At 43.2% G+C, this 16,111-nt stretch overlaps 1 protein-coding gene across 12 annotated transcripts in view; it reads left to right on the top strand.

Moving 5' to 3' along the window:
* Nucleotides 1–16,111, top strand: part of LOC6527905 (acetylcholine receptor subunit alpha-type acr-16) — a 97,373-nt gene that overhangs the window by 13,305 nt on the left and 67,957 nt on the right. For all 12 annotated transcript variants that reach the window (XM_039370957.2, XM_039370955.2, XM_039370956.2 and 9 more), the window contains exon 3: nucleotides 3,858–4,833. In XM_039370957.2, the coding sequence (XP_039226891.1) occupies nucleotides 4,767–4,833 (67 nt within the window). In that variant the 5' untranslated portion in view covers nucleotides 3,858–4,766. The remainder of the gene's footprint in view (nucleotides 1–3,857; nucleotides 4,834–16,111) is intronic.

Here is a 16,111-nt window from a genome sequence, read left to right as displayed (position 1 = left end):
TCATTACCGATGCGATGTCTGACCCAGTTGAGGGGCAACAGACGGCTGGGAATGAGATGGTGGCTTTACTTTCGGGTGCAAAGGTCACGACATAGGTAGCATATCCTATTTATCTAGGAAAAGGAATGGAAACCAGAACAGCCACTTACGTACACGTATATCACTCGTATATCTGTCACTTTTGCTAGATAGTTGTGAAGTTTCTTTTTCGTTTAAGCTAAAAACTATTTTATTATTTTGAAGCGAAAAAACGACTTGCGGTTGCCAAAGTAAGTATCCATTCTTCGTTTGTGGTTTAAATTAAAAAATAACAAACGCAGCCTAAAATAGCATGCTTAGCAATTTTTTTTTATTCAACGAAATTGTTTATTTGGACTAGCGTACTATTACCCTTATTGGACAACTTAATCTAATCTAAGTTACTTTAAACGAATTTTCCTTAATATCAAAGTTATTTAAAAATATTACATTGGGTAGTTTTTAAAGGAAATGGAATAATAATATAGAATAATATAATTTAGAATAATATGGTTACCAATTGCTTTACATTTCTGACACACACTTTTTCATTAATAAACCCCATAAATCCAGATGTTGAACAAATCGCATTATAGTTTCAGCTTCGTGAGCACTCACGACTCCATTTGGCAGCTCCAAAACAATAAATAAGCTTCTTTGCGTTCGGCAGTTTTCTCTTCAATGCACTTTTGCAGTTCCTTTGTTGCTGGTGTTGTAGATGTCGGCTGTTGGTGTTGTTGTTTTTGTTGTAATTATATAGCACTTGTTGTTTTGGCTTTGTGCTAACAAAAGCCTTGACTCCACCCCTCCCCCCCCCCCATCCCCCACGTCCACTTCAGCAAAATGCGCTCTCAAAAGGGAGAAGAGGCGCCAATAACCTCACTCGAAAGCCAGCGCCCCAAAGTATGCAGCAGTATTTTGTCGAAATGACTTTTGACGCTCGCTCAATAGCAATATTTGCAGCGTCCATACGAGTGCGAGCTTGTGTGTGTGGGGGTGGGTGTGTGTGTGGGGGGTGTGTGTGTAGTGTGCTCACAGTGGGTGTTGGTGTGCGTGCGTATTGAATGTGTATGCTTAACGCCATGTTAGCAACTGAATGAATGAATGAATGAACAGAGGCGTCTGAGTGCGTCAGTTTGTCATTCTGGCAGCTTGTCAGTCAGCGTTCCAAAATCGAAAACACTTAAAACTCTATGCTGAAAGCTCATTTTCCATGCAGTTTTACTTTGATTGGCTTTTGAATCGCACTTAGACGCTTGATTAGCCTGCTGAACGAACATTACGCAGTCAATCAAAGTTTGAGTTTCAACACCGAGCAAAATAGCTAAGATATTGCTAAAAATCGACTTTTTGAATTGCTATGCAAATCTGAATGTTTAGAAGCCCATTTATATTGTGAAAGTTGATAAATTGGTTTGGTTTATTAATAGTATTTATAGGTTGCTATAGAAAGTACCAGGTCTATGCAAAGGGAAAGGGCAACATTTTTCACGTGTGTATTAGGGCTTACATTGTTTTAATCCCTGGCAACTAAGCCACTAAGTGGATTCCCTTGAGCATAATTTGCAGCGGGCTAAAGCAAATTTGTGCAGCAATCTCCTGCCACGCGAGCAAGTGTGTGTGTATGTGTGTGTGGCCACCAAAGGGTTCAATTATGAACCAACGACCGCAAAAAGTTGAAACCTCAAAGCGGATATAGTGAGGCACTTGTGGCACACATCGGGGCCAGTAGGTAATTTGAGGCCTTGTGGAGTGTGCTAAAAAATGCAGCCACCACATGTGCAAAGCTCCAGTCCACAAGGGAGCCGCAACCAAAGCCAGATTCGACTTTTTTCTACCTCGATTTTTGTCGCGCCTATGTGGCCGCAACAGCTTTATCGGTAAATGTGGGATGACTAGGAGGGGTACACGGAGGTGGAGGTCTACCGAGGAGGACTTGAGGACTTACTCCTTCAATTTCAGGGCTCATTGTGCACGACGGCGACTGCCTCTCATCATTGGCGAAGCATTAAATTGACTTTGAAACTTTTTACCTGCCAGCTTTGTGCCAAAAAACCGCGCACAAACGGCACAAATGGAAGAGGGCTGAAACTAAACTTGAAATTAATTAACCGCGACAAGGACGAAGGACCCTCAGCGCCCCAGCATTTATTCACCTCAACCCTGGACTCTCGCTCACGCACACGAACATAACTCATAAAACCTCTAATTACACAAACAGCTGACGCTGCCATAGACAAAGACCTAGAACGTGAGGGGTGTCCTGGAACACTGGAGCACTTCCCTTGTTTTTGGAGCCGGGCTCCATCTTGACTCCAGCACCGTTGGGGGAATCAAATAAGTTGAATATTTTAATTTTCCATCATAATTAATGCGCCCTGTTCAACCTTCCAAGCCCCGGGACTTAGTATATCCCAGATGATGCGGTTTCTAAAGCATCCCATCCAGCTCTCACGCATCCGGCGCCCTCAGTTCTCCGCCCTCTGCGACCATCGAGCACGTGTAAATTATTGTGGCTTTCTGCGGCACTGATGGCCGGCGCCTGAAAGCATGCTGCGATATTCGCACCCAGTAGTTGAGCACAGAGTGGGTGTCCTGTGCGCCTAGTTCAGCATGTAACGGGTGGAATAACACGTTTTTGGGTCTATGAAATAAGTGGAATCTAAGTCTTGTCTTTAGTAGAGTTTATCTTTCGTTATGTGAGGAACTTTCCAGATCTTTCTTTCTAGATAGATCGATTTTTTATTGCCATGAGAACCCACATTTTCTTAACAAAAGTAACTATACTTTAAACTGTTTCTATATGGCACATTTTTAATTATGCTATGCTTGCAAATTATGTAATTAATAGGTGCGCTAAGGGGTATGATGTGATGCAGTAAATCTGCGCTCCTTTTATTTTCCGTTGTTTTGCGGCATAGCAGCTCATGCCACACGCAGCCTCGATGCCGCCATCGCCGCATGTATTTCAATTACTGCATTTTACTCGGCCCAATGCCCGGCCACGCCCCCACCAGCACCGCCCTTCGATACATACCCCCTCCCACCCGCTGTCCCCTTGCCATTCGAGCCTCGAAAGCCAGTAACCAGTGTTTTAATTTGCGCATCGCCTGCTTTTGTTATTTTTCTGCTTCGGTTTTTCCCCTCTTGTTGTTGTTTTTGTTCGACTCGCGTTTTTACGCAAATTCATTGTTTTAATTTACTCAAGTTTGTTGACCGAAAACAAAAACTAATCAATGGCTTGGCTCGCAATGGGTGGTTTAGTGGTTTTGTTGGTTTTGTTGGTTTTTGGCGGGGTTATCGAAGGTCTTCGAAGTGACGAAGCAGCTGCACCTCGTCCCACAGTGGAAATGGGTTGGAAAAACCCCTAATGAGTGCCACAGTATATATTTTTTAATTAAACATTAGCTCAGCTAAGCTTTTTGTAGCCATTTTTTCTTAGTGCTTCAGTCTGATTTTCAGGTATTTGTCCTTTGTGGTCCTTTGCTTTGCGGTAAGCAGTTCGCTTCGCTAAGTTGTGGCAAGGGATCTGATATCAAAGGACTTAACTGAGCCAGGATTGTGTGTATAGGGAAACCTCAAAAGCAGAATAGATTACGTCCAAAGGGGGTTAACGCAAATCGCGTTAGCTGAGAAAAGGGGTATCTTCATCAATTGAAAGGGGACTTATTACTTGGCTAAAATACATGAAAGCGAATTTTAATGAGGAGAAAAACGGCATTACCTTAGTAATAATTGAAAGCACGAGGGGAAGTTTTCAACAAATGTAATTTAACACTATCGTATATATTTGAATAAAACTAAAACTGGTTTATATCAATTTGTTCTTTTTTTTACAGCTAACATCTTACAACTGAACGAAACAACGATACTAAGCTGTACTACAAGATATAAGGATCAACAACAAAAATAAAATCAACCAGAAAAACAACAACTGCTACCTAAGGTTTCTCAAAATCCAACAAAAAACAAAAAATAACAAACTCAAATAGAAAATGAAAACCATATAAGCGACCCAGAAAAAAGTGCAAATTATGTAAATTATTTCAAAAGGAAAAACGCAAAGGGAAAACCGAAGAGCAAACGAAAGAGAATTAGTCAAATAAAAGCGAACGGAAAAACAATATCTGTGACCAGGCGAAGACCGGAAATTAAATCTGCAACGCGGAACCAAAGTGGAAGAGGAAGCACAGCCACAACCACAACCGCAACCGCAGCAAAATCCGAAGAAAGTCGACGGCAAACGCGTGCCAAATATTTGCTAGAAAAATACCAGAATAAAATAATAATCAAAGGCGCTTCCTTGAAAAAAAAACAAAGCAAAAATAGTAGAATTGAGAAATTCTAGTTGCTTTTGAGATAGCCTAAGTGTCCCATGACAGCTGCATTGCGCTGAGAAGGTGTGGGCAGGAGTACGGACTGCTGGGAGACCATCTCTCGTCCATTGTTGAACTCTGACCCACACGACGGCGCATTGTCTCCGGACCATTGTGCTAATCATCGCTAGTTGGGAGCACTGGCCAACTATTTAGCCAAGGTGACGAGGCGGGGACAGCCAACCACTTCAAGGCAGCTCAACCACACCAAGGAGCACTGTGAAAGGAGGCGGCGGATCGGGAACGGGAACAGGAGGAACAGGAGGACCAGGAGCCGTAGTCGAAGCAGGACCAGAAGCAGCAGAAGGAGCAGCAGGGGCGGGGTGGTAGCCATTCAACCCGAGAGCCACGCGATACAAACAAGCCAAGGACATGGACTCCCCGCTGCCAGCGTCGCTGTCGCTGTTTGTCCTGTTGATCTTTCTGGCGATAATTAAAGGTGAGTGCTCTAAGACAACTATTCACCCGGGCTGCAGCTCAGACTGGGGCTACCTTCACTTTGGGAATCCGGGTGCCGTCTTTGTTTGTCTTCCAGCGCCATTTACCTTGGCCAACAACTTTCCCTTTTTCGACCCCAGTTTGCTTAGGTGGGCACTAATTAAATAATTGTAAATATTAAAGCATGCGGTTAAACTTTGTTTATGCTTAAGGGTCCTACAAGAAAAGGAAATCTTTGCTGTTTTTTATAACAAGCCAGTATAAAGAAAACATTTCCTTTCATTAAGCTAATTGGAATCTAGAAAGAGAAAATCTTGAAATATATAGACATTAAATGCATACTTTATGCTTCGTAAAAACTTGCTAAATATATATTTATATCTTCATTTTTTACTATCAGTATTAAACATTATTTTTTTGAGCTGCATTCCGCGCTGAATAAATTTGAAATTCAACCTCAAATGCCCATAATGTGAAAGGTCAGAACTTATCGCTGGTCTCGCAAACTTATTACCCCATTTATACTGTTGACTCTGGCAGTTGTTGAACGTCTCTCCTTACCACAGACTAACATTTGCGTTAACAAGTGCTCGAGATTTTTTCGCATTTCGCTGAGAGCGGCGAAACTCGAACAAATCCCACTCATGTCGCACTATCAATTTCAAATGCGAAATCTTTTCGACTCGACTACATCGACCACCGCCTTCCACTATCCTCTTTCCACTTCCCACTTGCCACACCGCGCATAAATCTTGTGGCAAGGTGACACTGCGTGGCCTTGCAAAGTGAATGGCGCCCATTCGCCCATTCACCCATTTGCCCATCCGACACATTATTCAATTCCGCATCCGATTTTTCAATTTCCTTGCGAGCGTTTTCACGGCGCTTTAAGCAGGCCAAGAAATGGCAGCGGAATGTAAAAGTAAAAGCCAACCACCTACCATATACCTCCTACTCGAAGAAACACTCGGCTACAGCCATGGTTATATCTATTATGTCTGTGTGTATGCCGTACATGCGGGAAATTCCCAGGCAGCGGACCATAAATTCACATGGAGATCGCCCTGAGCCAAACTTGGCCATATTTTTAGTTTTCACTGCTCGCTGAGCTCTGCAATTGCCAGAAAAGCGGGCAAAAAGTTGCAAAAACAAAGAATCAGACGTGGCGGCTTGGAGTTGGAGCAGCAAAGAGACAAATATTCAAGTAGACAAAAAAAAAATAGAATTTTTATGCAGAGGAGCCCCCAGGAGGCCGCACTTCAAATCCACCATCTTTTCCCCGGAGTCACTCGAGCACTCGCTGGAAAATACACACACCAAAAGAGTGCAGAGCTGGGAAAACAAAGCCCTCGTCCGCTTCCCAAACGTTATACACAATATCTGTTTTTTTTTTTTAAGTTGCATCGAGAGTTGAGAAGTTCTTGGTTTTTCTTTTTTCTTTTTTTACTCTTTGGCTCCTCGGTGCGTTGAAGTCTCATGTGCCCCTTTTGACAAAAATAACATCGTGCGGCTCGGGTCGTCGCGATTCAACTCAATTCACGTTGTTTGCTTCAAGTGCTCCACAGCTGCCACAACTGCCACAGCGTTCTAAATGCACACAATTAAGTTCGCATCTAGTTCTGTAGAATGTTCGTACACCCATCACAAAAAACTCGCTTTTTAATGGACTTGGTTTCCAAATTTTCGAGTTCCTTTAAGCTCTTCACTTCATACATTTTTGGTTCCTTGACTTTGAAGTTGAATAGCGTTTCAAATATCTTATCGTGGTAAAACTCGTTCTATAATTAGTCCATTTATCTACCCTGCTTGTACATTACCAAATTGAAAGTTTATTAACAAAAACCTGTATTTTCCCTTCAATTAGAACGCCTTAACACTTGAGTAGCCTTTAGTTTCTTGGCGATAAGGACAATTTTCCAGCTACATGAGCTCTTGTAAGCTCTTTTAAGCTCATGTGAAATATACAAAATATTTCAAATTAACATTATATTATGCCATTGAAAAGATATCCCAATATATGAAGCTTTATTGATTGCAGCTTGATTGCTTCCTGTTGCAACCTCTTTCATTTTCCGCAGTGTTGTGTTCGGGTTCCTTTTGAAGGGCCATTGTCTTCTTTGCACCGAGAAGTTATTACTTAAGCATTGGCGGGTTGGATTGTTGGGGGAAAATATCTTTGACTTTTGCGCTATCTGTGCTTTATTTGTCCACCCATCTCCCAACTCCCACCTCCCAGATTCCCGAATTCGTTTGAGATACTCCGACAGAGACTAATGAAGACGGCAGTTTGCAGTTCGCTGTTCGGGGATTGTGAGTCAAGATTGTTCGGCCAAAGACAAATATTTTCAATAAGCTGATATCAGAGTGTGCAATGATTGGAAAATCAGCAGTTGGAAATTGCCGAGCGACGAATAACGAACGACGAACTGAAATACGCAATTTTTCAGCATTCAGCCTTATTGGTTTTCGCTGCTTTTCGGTTGCCAGTTGGCAAACGCATAAATTGTGCGGAAATTCGAGTCTGGGCTGCAGCTCCAGCTCCAGCTCCAGCACCTTGACACTGTCAGCCGCTCCTGACCTTATATATGGCTGGTCATATATTTTATTTTAAGACATTTTACGCATTTTCGTACATTTAAATGAAATAAATTTCTATAGGATTTGCGTGGCAAAGCTTGGCCGAGCAATTTCAGTTGGAAATTGCTTGGGCTTTGGTGCCATTTCACTCCCTTCTTGTTTCTGAGTTTCTGAGGCTGTGCGGCATTACTCGGCCACAATGTCTTTGTTAATATCCCTGTTAATATCCTGGGAACTGACGCACAACTTCTGGCAATGAGGAAACTTCTTTCATCTTCCATTGGCATTCACCTAAGCCAACTTACAAACTTGCCACCATCTCTGTTCACCTCCCTTCAGTTCAGTTCTGTTCTGTTCTGTCAGGTAAATCGGATAACTCAGACTCGAAACCAGACTTTCCCCACGACTGTGACTCTGAATTTGAATTTGAATCTGAATCTGTATCTGTATCTGTATCTGACTGTGACTTTGGTTCTGGTTAGGGCTTCCGGTTTCAATTGTTACCCGCTCAGCGCGCACAGGGCGGAACTTTCAAGGTTGTAGCTGTATCTATAACTCAAACAGCATGCGTATCTGTATCTGCAAGCGTATATGTACATATAAGTATCTGTGGCATCTGTGGTATCTGTTAGGCAGGACAATGGCGAAGCAAGTTGCAGTGCAAGGAAAAAGTTTCAGTTACGCGCTCTGCACTTCCGTGGCGCCACCGATGGACTAACCTTGCCCTCCTTGTGGCTTCCTTCTGGTGAACTAGAGGTGGGCATACCTAACAAAGGATTATCATGAAAGAGTTATCCTAAATTATATATCTAGCATCCTTACTCGGAATGAAGTTCATCAATTTAAGTAAGGACAAAATAAAATGATTTAAGTCAGCAAAATAGTAAAATATTACCATACAGCCCTCCCTTTACTGTTTAGCTGAATGCCTAAATGTTTCGCGCAGTGTACCCGTGACTCACGACCTCATCGCCTCGGTGGGTGGTGGATCTAGCACAATCCGCGGCCGCCCATGGGGCACCTGTAGGCAACAGTGGCGCCCACTCCCGGATCCGGTTGCTCCTCATTGTCATCCTTGAATGAGTCAGCGGTGCCGCCACAAAAGTTTGCAAATAAGTATTTTTTATACCGCCAATCCGCCGACATCTCCGCCCCGTGGAATCGTAAAAAAATACGAGAGCAGGCGGGTGGGAACTTAGTGCCTGCGCCTAAATAACCGTAAACAGCACTCGTGGGTGTCCGGAAAACCGGAGGGTAGATAATATCGCTGGCAGGGGATCGAAGCTGAGCGGAGAAGAAACAAAACTTGATAAGCATAAATTCGCTGTAACTTAGCGCATTCAATTACAAAAACAAAAAGGAAAATAAAAAAGAAGTACAAAGTCGTGGGAGGATGCTCGGAAAACAGGAAGATGAAATGGCAAGGGAGGTTTTCCAGATTTGAGGCTCGAGACTTGCAAGCTGCGCGCGGCGACTTACTTAAAAATGTCATAAAAGGGAAACAAGTAACAGGAGAGGACTAAAAAAGGACGAATGTACGGAAGGCAGGAGGACAGGATGAGGATGCGCACCTTAGCATAACTCAGCTGGCAATTCCACTCGGGAATTTCCATTCCCTTTACGACCTTGTATTGGCTTGCAACGACTTTGTGATTACCGGAAAATTCCTTACTTAATTTCAATCAGGTGTTGTCTTTTTCCACAATCGAAATTTCTTTTTAGTGTCTGCAACATAAGTATGATTTGTTGGCACGGCTTTGCTTTGGAATGGGTATTATTTGATTTCCTTCTTTTAAAATTTTTACTCATTTTTACTTTTATGAGCATACACAAAATTTGTGTTCATTTTCAACAGCCAACAACATTTTTTGGAAAGCTCAACAAATAAGTTATTGATTTATTAACAACTGGCCGTAAATTTGGCATACTTTTTGTTTGCATATAAACTGCTTTGTTTGTCTATTTATGGGTTCATTTTATGGTACCATACATTTGAATTCGAATAAACAAGATTTAATAGTTTTTCCATAGTGCGTACATACTGTGGTCTTGTTTAATAACGCATAAATATAGTTAAGCTACGAAATGAATTAAACTAATATCGCAATTCTCGGATTAAGCCAAACTAGCTGTTTTGAGCCGAAAAGCCAAGCGTAATGCTGATGGGAATGATGCCGGAAATAGTTCTCCATCCGCAAAGGGGCAACTAAAGTATCTTTTGGTGTATCTGCTTGCCGCAGAGCAGCGGTGGCGAAATTAAAATCGCTGGCGAGAGTTTTCCGCGCCTGTTTGCCAGACACTTGAATGCCTCGCTGCTCCAATACTTTCCTCCACTAAAAGCGTTTAAACGATGCAAAACAAAACGAAAAAAATATCAAAAAAAAAAAAACGCGAAAAGAGAAAAGAGAAAGTCTGGGCGTTTTGATGGGGCGCCGCCGTTCGCACGATGCCCCATAAAAGGTAAAAAATAATTGTGCCCACGGCGACTGCAAAGCGAATTACAAACAGGCCACCCGAAGGCTCGACGTTCGAAGCTCCGTCCACCTATTCCTTCACGCCCCTCGAACAGCGTAATGTATGCAAAGCAGTGGCGTAGGCGCAAGTTTGTTGCAAGGGGGGCTTAAATAAATAAATGCTATTACCTAATTAGGCGCTCTACTTAAGAAATCAGCATCAGAAAACGGGCATGCTTGATTCTAAGTTTATTGACAGCTAGAAACCAGCAGTTAAGCCCTTTGTTCCCCGACTCTCGCTGAAATTATTCGAAATAAAACGCGGCTAAACGCAATAATGGTTTCCGTGCCCAGGAATATGCATTTTCCCAAACATCGAGTCAACACATCCTTGAGCGGAAGCTTAAGCCCCAAAATGCTCCCCTGCCAGCGCCTCTGAAACGGTGGCCAAAATGAAAGTGAATGTGAATGTATATAGAAGTTAGGGGTCAGGGGGTCAGGGAGTAGGGAACGTGGGGCCCAATTGACTGACTTGGCTGGGCGGGCTTCTCTAGTTGCCAACCCGCCGGCAGGAGCGGCACAATTCAGTCGGGAAAACAGACAGAACAGAAAGAAAAACATGCAAATTTTCCCGGCTTGTGTGTGCGAAGGGGCAATTGGAGGGGTTGGCGGGTTGGGGGGATGGTGAAGTTGGCTGGCCCAAAGCGAATTTTACTTTGTTGTTCGTCGAGATATTTGCATAGCCTACGCTAGGGCGCCCAGGATACCCAGGATCCCCAGTGTTCAGCAGCCGTTGTCTCCATGGTGACATTAGCAACGTGAGCCGAGGTTTCCATGGGAGTGGGTGGTGGGTGGCAGCCAGGTGAGTCCTGCTGCTGGTCCAAAAATCCCACTTCGCTGGACTCCCCTCCCCTCCCCTCTCACCAGCTCAAGATGGCATTGAGTTGAGTTATTCGGGAGCATAATGAATTAAAATCTGGAATCGAGACTCGAATTTTCAAGGATATTCGGGGATGCGCATGTTTGTTCCCGTTTCTTTTTCCACTCAATTCCTGGAAAATGCGAGAGCGGAAAACTCCCGAGAGAGAGACAGAGAGCGAGAGACGAAATACGAGAGAGAGAGAGAAAGGGAAGGCGATTGCGTGGGTGCCCGACTCTTTCACTCAAAGTCCAAGTCGCAGCCAGTTTCATTCAATAGATTTATCTCTCTACATATACATATGTACCAATTATCCTGCCCGTATACGTGAAAATATCCATGCATATGTATCTGTGTTCTCGTTGGCAGACAGCATCAAGTGTGTATTTTCTTTTTTAACCCATAATTGACAGACAGTTGAATTTTTAATGCGAGTCCTGTCTGCAGTACAATGCAGGCGTGATAGAAAGGCGCAGGAAGTGCGCCCAAATTCCATTTCCTCTTCGCACACACACATACACACACACACACACATACATAAACGGCTGTCAGCAGACGCAAGCCGATGCCATAAAGTGCATAACTGTGTTACGGCACTATTATGAAGTATTGAGTTCAAAACGGTGGTCTTTTAATTACGAAAGACACAAGTGCACTGAGAGAAAATCTACGCCTAATTTTAGAGATATTCTGAGCAATAACTATTCAGCGCATTCAATGAAGAAAATCGTTAACACAATAAGATTATGCAGCGGATTTTATGTAGAATATCAAGAAGATTTATGCATAGAAGATTCCGTTTTCAAAGTTTTTGTATAGACTTAATTTTCACCAAAAACTTTTGAAATTAGAACCAGTTTTCCGCGGTGCATAAGCTGGGAAAATTTTGGGTATTGTGACAAGTGCGGGGCACATAGTAGACAACGATAAAGGTTGAGATTCGTGGCACAATTGTCATGGCATCCCGCAAGCATGTCAAGGATGTCGACGCCATCTCCTCGTTGGCTCGTTGGCCGTGTCCTCAGGTTGTTATTGCAGGTGCAACCGCCAGCAGCCCCACCGCCACTTCATCCTTCGTCCTTGCGACCAAGCTGGCAAGCCAAAAGCCAAATGGCGCTTGTCGCATCAGCCGCTCGTTAGTCAGGCGGGGATTGCCGGCAGCTTAGAGGAGCATCATCTAATCGACATTGACGTGGCAGCGCAGCTGCAGTTGCAGTTGCAGGATCAGGAGAAGGAGCAGTAGCTAAAGTCTCTGCTGCCGACATCGTCCTGACTAAGTGCCGAACAATGAGCCTCCCAGAATGTGCCATACCCCAGGTTGCATTGTTGCCTCGCCATGACGCCTACTTGGCATTCATGTGGTAGCCTGCAAGGATTCAGGATGTGTCCTCTCCCCCTTTCACTCATCCCCGAAAATAATGGCCGCCCAGGCAGTAAGTGAAATCGGGCACCAGCTGAGCAGTACATTTATAAAAATATGCAGATGGAAGTTACTTTTCAGGCAGCTAATATGTTAAGAAGTATCCATACCAGACGTGGTTGCATCTTTCATATCTTAAAATCATATTTATAAGATTATATGAATTACCAGGATACAAGTTTCATATGTCTTTAATATTTTTAAAATTTAAAATTGTTTATATTTCACATAGCTTATTATTTAAATGCCCGTAAATGTGAGTGTTCATTTAATCGCACTTCTATTCCAACAAACAAGCTGCTCCTGACTTTGGGCATCAGTCTTCCAGCCTTATGTTTATATATGGAATATACATACGTATGTATGTACATATATGGTATGTTTTTCACTATTCTGCGCCCGCTGGCTGGATTTGTGGCTTGATTTATAGTTTTCCACTGAGATATGTGGGTCTCCGCTGCCGCTCTGCCTTTGTGTACTTCTTCGTGGCAATAGATAGCGACATTGTCCATTAGGAAAATAGACGTACGAACACACACACAATCTCACCCACACGCATTTCAACACGCGCTGCATGCATGTGTTGCTCTGCGGCGCACCTTGGCCCCTTAATGTATGCAATAAAGCTCAAGTGTAGACCGTCCTTAATCCCGCCACCCACCGCCCACTATTCACTATACGGTATCCAGTTTTCCCCGCTCTCCCCCCTGGGCTGCTCTTCTCGTTCGTTTCGGTTTTGGCCCGGCTAAGCCCGCGTTTTTCGCAACACAAAAGCAAAATTTATGAAAGATCCATCGAGGAAACAAGGTGTATTTTAATTGAAAAATGCATATGTACATACATATGCTAACGTAAAAGACGGGACAAAAGAATCAAAAATGTTAATCTCTAAAAATACATTTTAATACTTTCAACACGTTTTAAACACGGTTTTTTTTTTTGTATAATTATGTTGTGTGAAAAACCTCGACTATTTATGACCAAATGCAACTATTATGTGCATTACAATGTGCCTAATTTTTTGCAGTGTCACTAACCTTCACTTTCACTCTCACACGCACGTATGTATGTGTATACGTGCGTGGCACATTGTTGCATTTCACGTACGTGGCATTGTTGTTTTCACCTTCTCCTCTCTCTCTTTCACTAAACAAAGCTGTTGCAATGTGCAAAATGCTGCTGTTGAAAAGTCCTTGTTGTAATTACGTTTTGTTTTACTCGTGTTGAGGTTTTTTGTACTCTCACGACGACCTTTTTATTCGACTCCTCACTCCCTCTCGCTCTCCCTTTATCTCGCTCTCGCTCTACCTCTTTCTCTATCTCTATCTCGCCCTCGGGCTTTCTCCGCTTTCTCTATGGCTCGTAGTTGTTTATGCAAGTGACACGTGAAGGGGGGAAAACGAAGGGGCTGTGAGTTTGGGGATCCATGAAATTCATGCGTGATTTTTATTGTCGTGTTGTGTGCACATAAAATCATGTTTATGCATGTCCCACTTGTGCTCTGTCTCGCTCTGGCGGGGAATAGCAACAAGTTACAGTTACAAGCTATGTGCTACATGCTACATGCCTCGTATGCATGCCTAACATGTCAATGCCACGCCCCGAATGTGTGGTGTCCTGTAAAATTGTGAACTTTATTGAATTTCAAGCATTTTATTGTGTGTACAATTTATCGTTTCGATTATTTAACGAAAAGGTCTGAGTTCTTCGGTAATTGGAGAGAGATGGGGACAGGTGTCTGGCAAAGTGAGACAAATAGAGTTGACCCATTTGAATAATATGCATACAGTCGAACTTCGCTATGATCAACTGAACGCAATTGGGAGATTTATTATGAAATTTTATACACTTAAACTTTACAAATTACTAGAATTTATAATAATAAATAAAATACATCAAATAGCAAAGCGTAATATAAGCAGTTGTTCAATAAATGTAGGTTCTACTGTACGTTACCATGGCGATGGGACCTTGACTGAACGAACGCTGGACAAGTAGTTGGAAACGAAGAGAATATTCCACCATAGCCGCATTGACTTTGACATTTATCGTCCCGGACCGGAGAAACCTCCAATGTCCAAGGATGGTTGTGGGTGTGGGTCGCGGGATTTGGCCAAGAGTGGCTATTTGTGGGTGGCTGTGGGTGCTGCCTTGCGTCCGTATGCTGTGCGTGTGGAACAAACGTAGGGGCAGGTGAAGCGATATTGACAGATTGAAATTGATTGTAATCTACGATGAGATGAATGGGCCTGCGGAATCGAAACGAATCGAAACGAATGTAATCCATGCCACGCTGGAGGGGATTCGGCCAAGTGGAGGGACCTCAAATGGCTGCGAGCTGAACAAAAAGTGGCGGGGTTCTGCTAATTAACATTTAATTATAGTAGTTCCAACCTCCTCCCCCTGGTGGTTGAATGGCAAGGGAAAATGGGTCAAGGTCGAATTGGGTCAACTAAGTGCCTGCCCATTGGGTTGTTTGCTATATTAAGTGTGTCTATCTGTTGCACTCTTGCGCTCTCGCTCCTTATCCTTTCGGTGTCCTTCGGCCGGGCCAATGACAGTTACATTCACTTTTACAGTTACAGCTGCCGTTGCAATTGCGCTTACCGTTAGTTTGTTAGCTTACAACTAAAAGCTCTTTTTAAGTCGGTTAGAAGGAGAGAGAAAAAGAGAGAGAGAGCGTTGGAGTGTGTAAAAAATGTTGAGCAGAGAACGTGAATTTAATGGCTGGGAAAATTAGTTCTTTGAAGGACTCAGACGGGCTTAAGCGCGCTCTGGAAAATTGCATTTTCATTTACTGATATTCTTGGCGGGGCTTTTGCGCAAAGGTTCGCACAACTGCTTGTCATCAAAAGCCGAGGCACAAACAAAATTATACCCTTCACTATCCCATTTCAATTGCAATCAGCACAGAAAGAAAAATACTTGTGATGTGTTACGCCCACCTGGTTGGGTTTTTTCCTTTTTTGTGTGTCCTTATGCCCACCGGTGAAATACCATCAATATTATGAGATTTCGCCTGCTTATAAGATAGTTTTACCACCGCCCACGCATCCGTCACACAAGTTGATGACTTACTCGGAGCGAAAGTGAAGGAAAATATTGCAAATCTAATATGATTGGTGATGGTGCGGGGAAAACACCAAAAGGGGGTCTTAAGTTAAGGGAGAGAGGGTGAGTGATGGTGGGAGGCAGGCGGAACAGCAATTCGACGTTTTCGCTGCTTCGAAGTCGAAATAAAAAACTGGGTACAGTTGCCGAACATGCCGAAGACCAACTGAAGAATACTCTATAGCAAACCAAATATCTATATTAATTTTACCATTTATTTGGAATTTACCATTTACAGCAGTTTATACAATAGTGAAATAAACCTGATTTTTTTTTGTAAAAATATCTTTTTAATAATGCAATTTTAAAACTCCAAGCTTCCTAACCATATCCTTGTTGTGAAACGCTTCCTGCACCTTAAGGACTTCGTAGACAGGGTATTTTCCTGTGTAATTCCTTTGATAATAGTTGCATATGCTAGGGAAACACTGCGGCGGCGTGTGGTAAAATACTTTTTGCGCAACTTGCCCCGGTCCACGCCCACTCCGCCCCCTGCCAGAGTCTCAATGTCTAGCTGCATGTGTGTGTGTGCGTGTGTGTGTGTGTTTGTTGGCAATTTCCGCTCTTACATTTCCGTTCGTTTTGTCACGTAGTTTATGAATGAATTTAACTGCTGTCGGTGGTGCCGATGACGGCGACATGAGATGAAGGTGGGACCGAAAAAAAAGGGTACGAGGTAGAGCAGTCATAAAGCTTGTTGATATGTTTTAATGAGCACTTTTTACATGCACATGAAACGCTCTCAGCGTGTGTGTATGAGTGCATGCATGTGTATCTGTGTGGGAGGGGGGTAACTAAA

Source organism: Drosophila yakuba, chromosome 2L, assembly GCF_016746365.2.
Source record: "Drosophila yakuba strain Tai18E2 chromosome 2L, Prin_Dyak_Tai18E2_2.1, whole genome shotgun sequence".
Taxonomy (NCBI): domain Eukaryota; kingdom Metazoa; phylum Arthropoda; class Insecta; order Diptera; family Drosophilidae; genus Drosophila; species Drosophila yakuba.
Note: the sequence above shows the minus strand (reverse complement) of the source record. Positions and strands in the feature narration are given on the sequence as shown.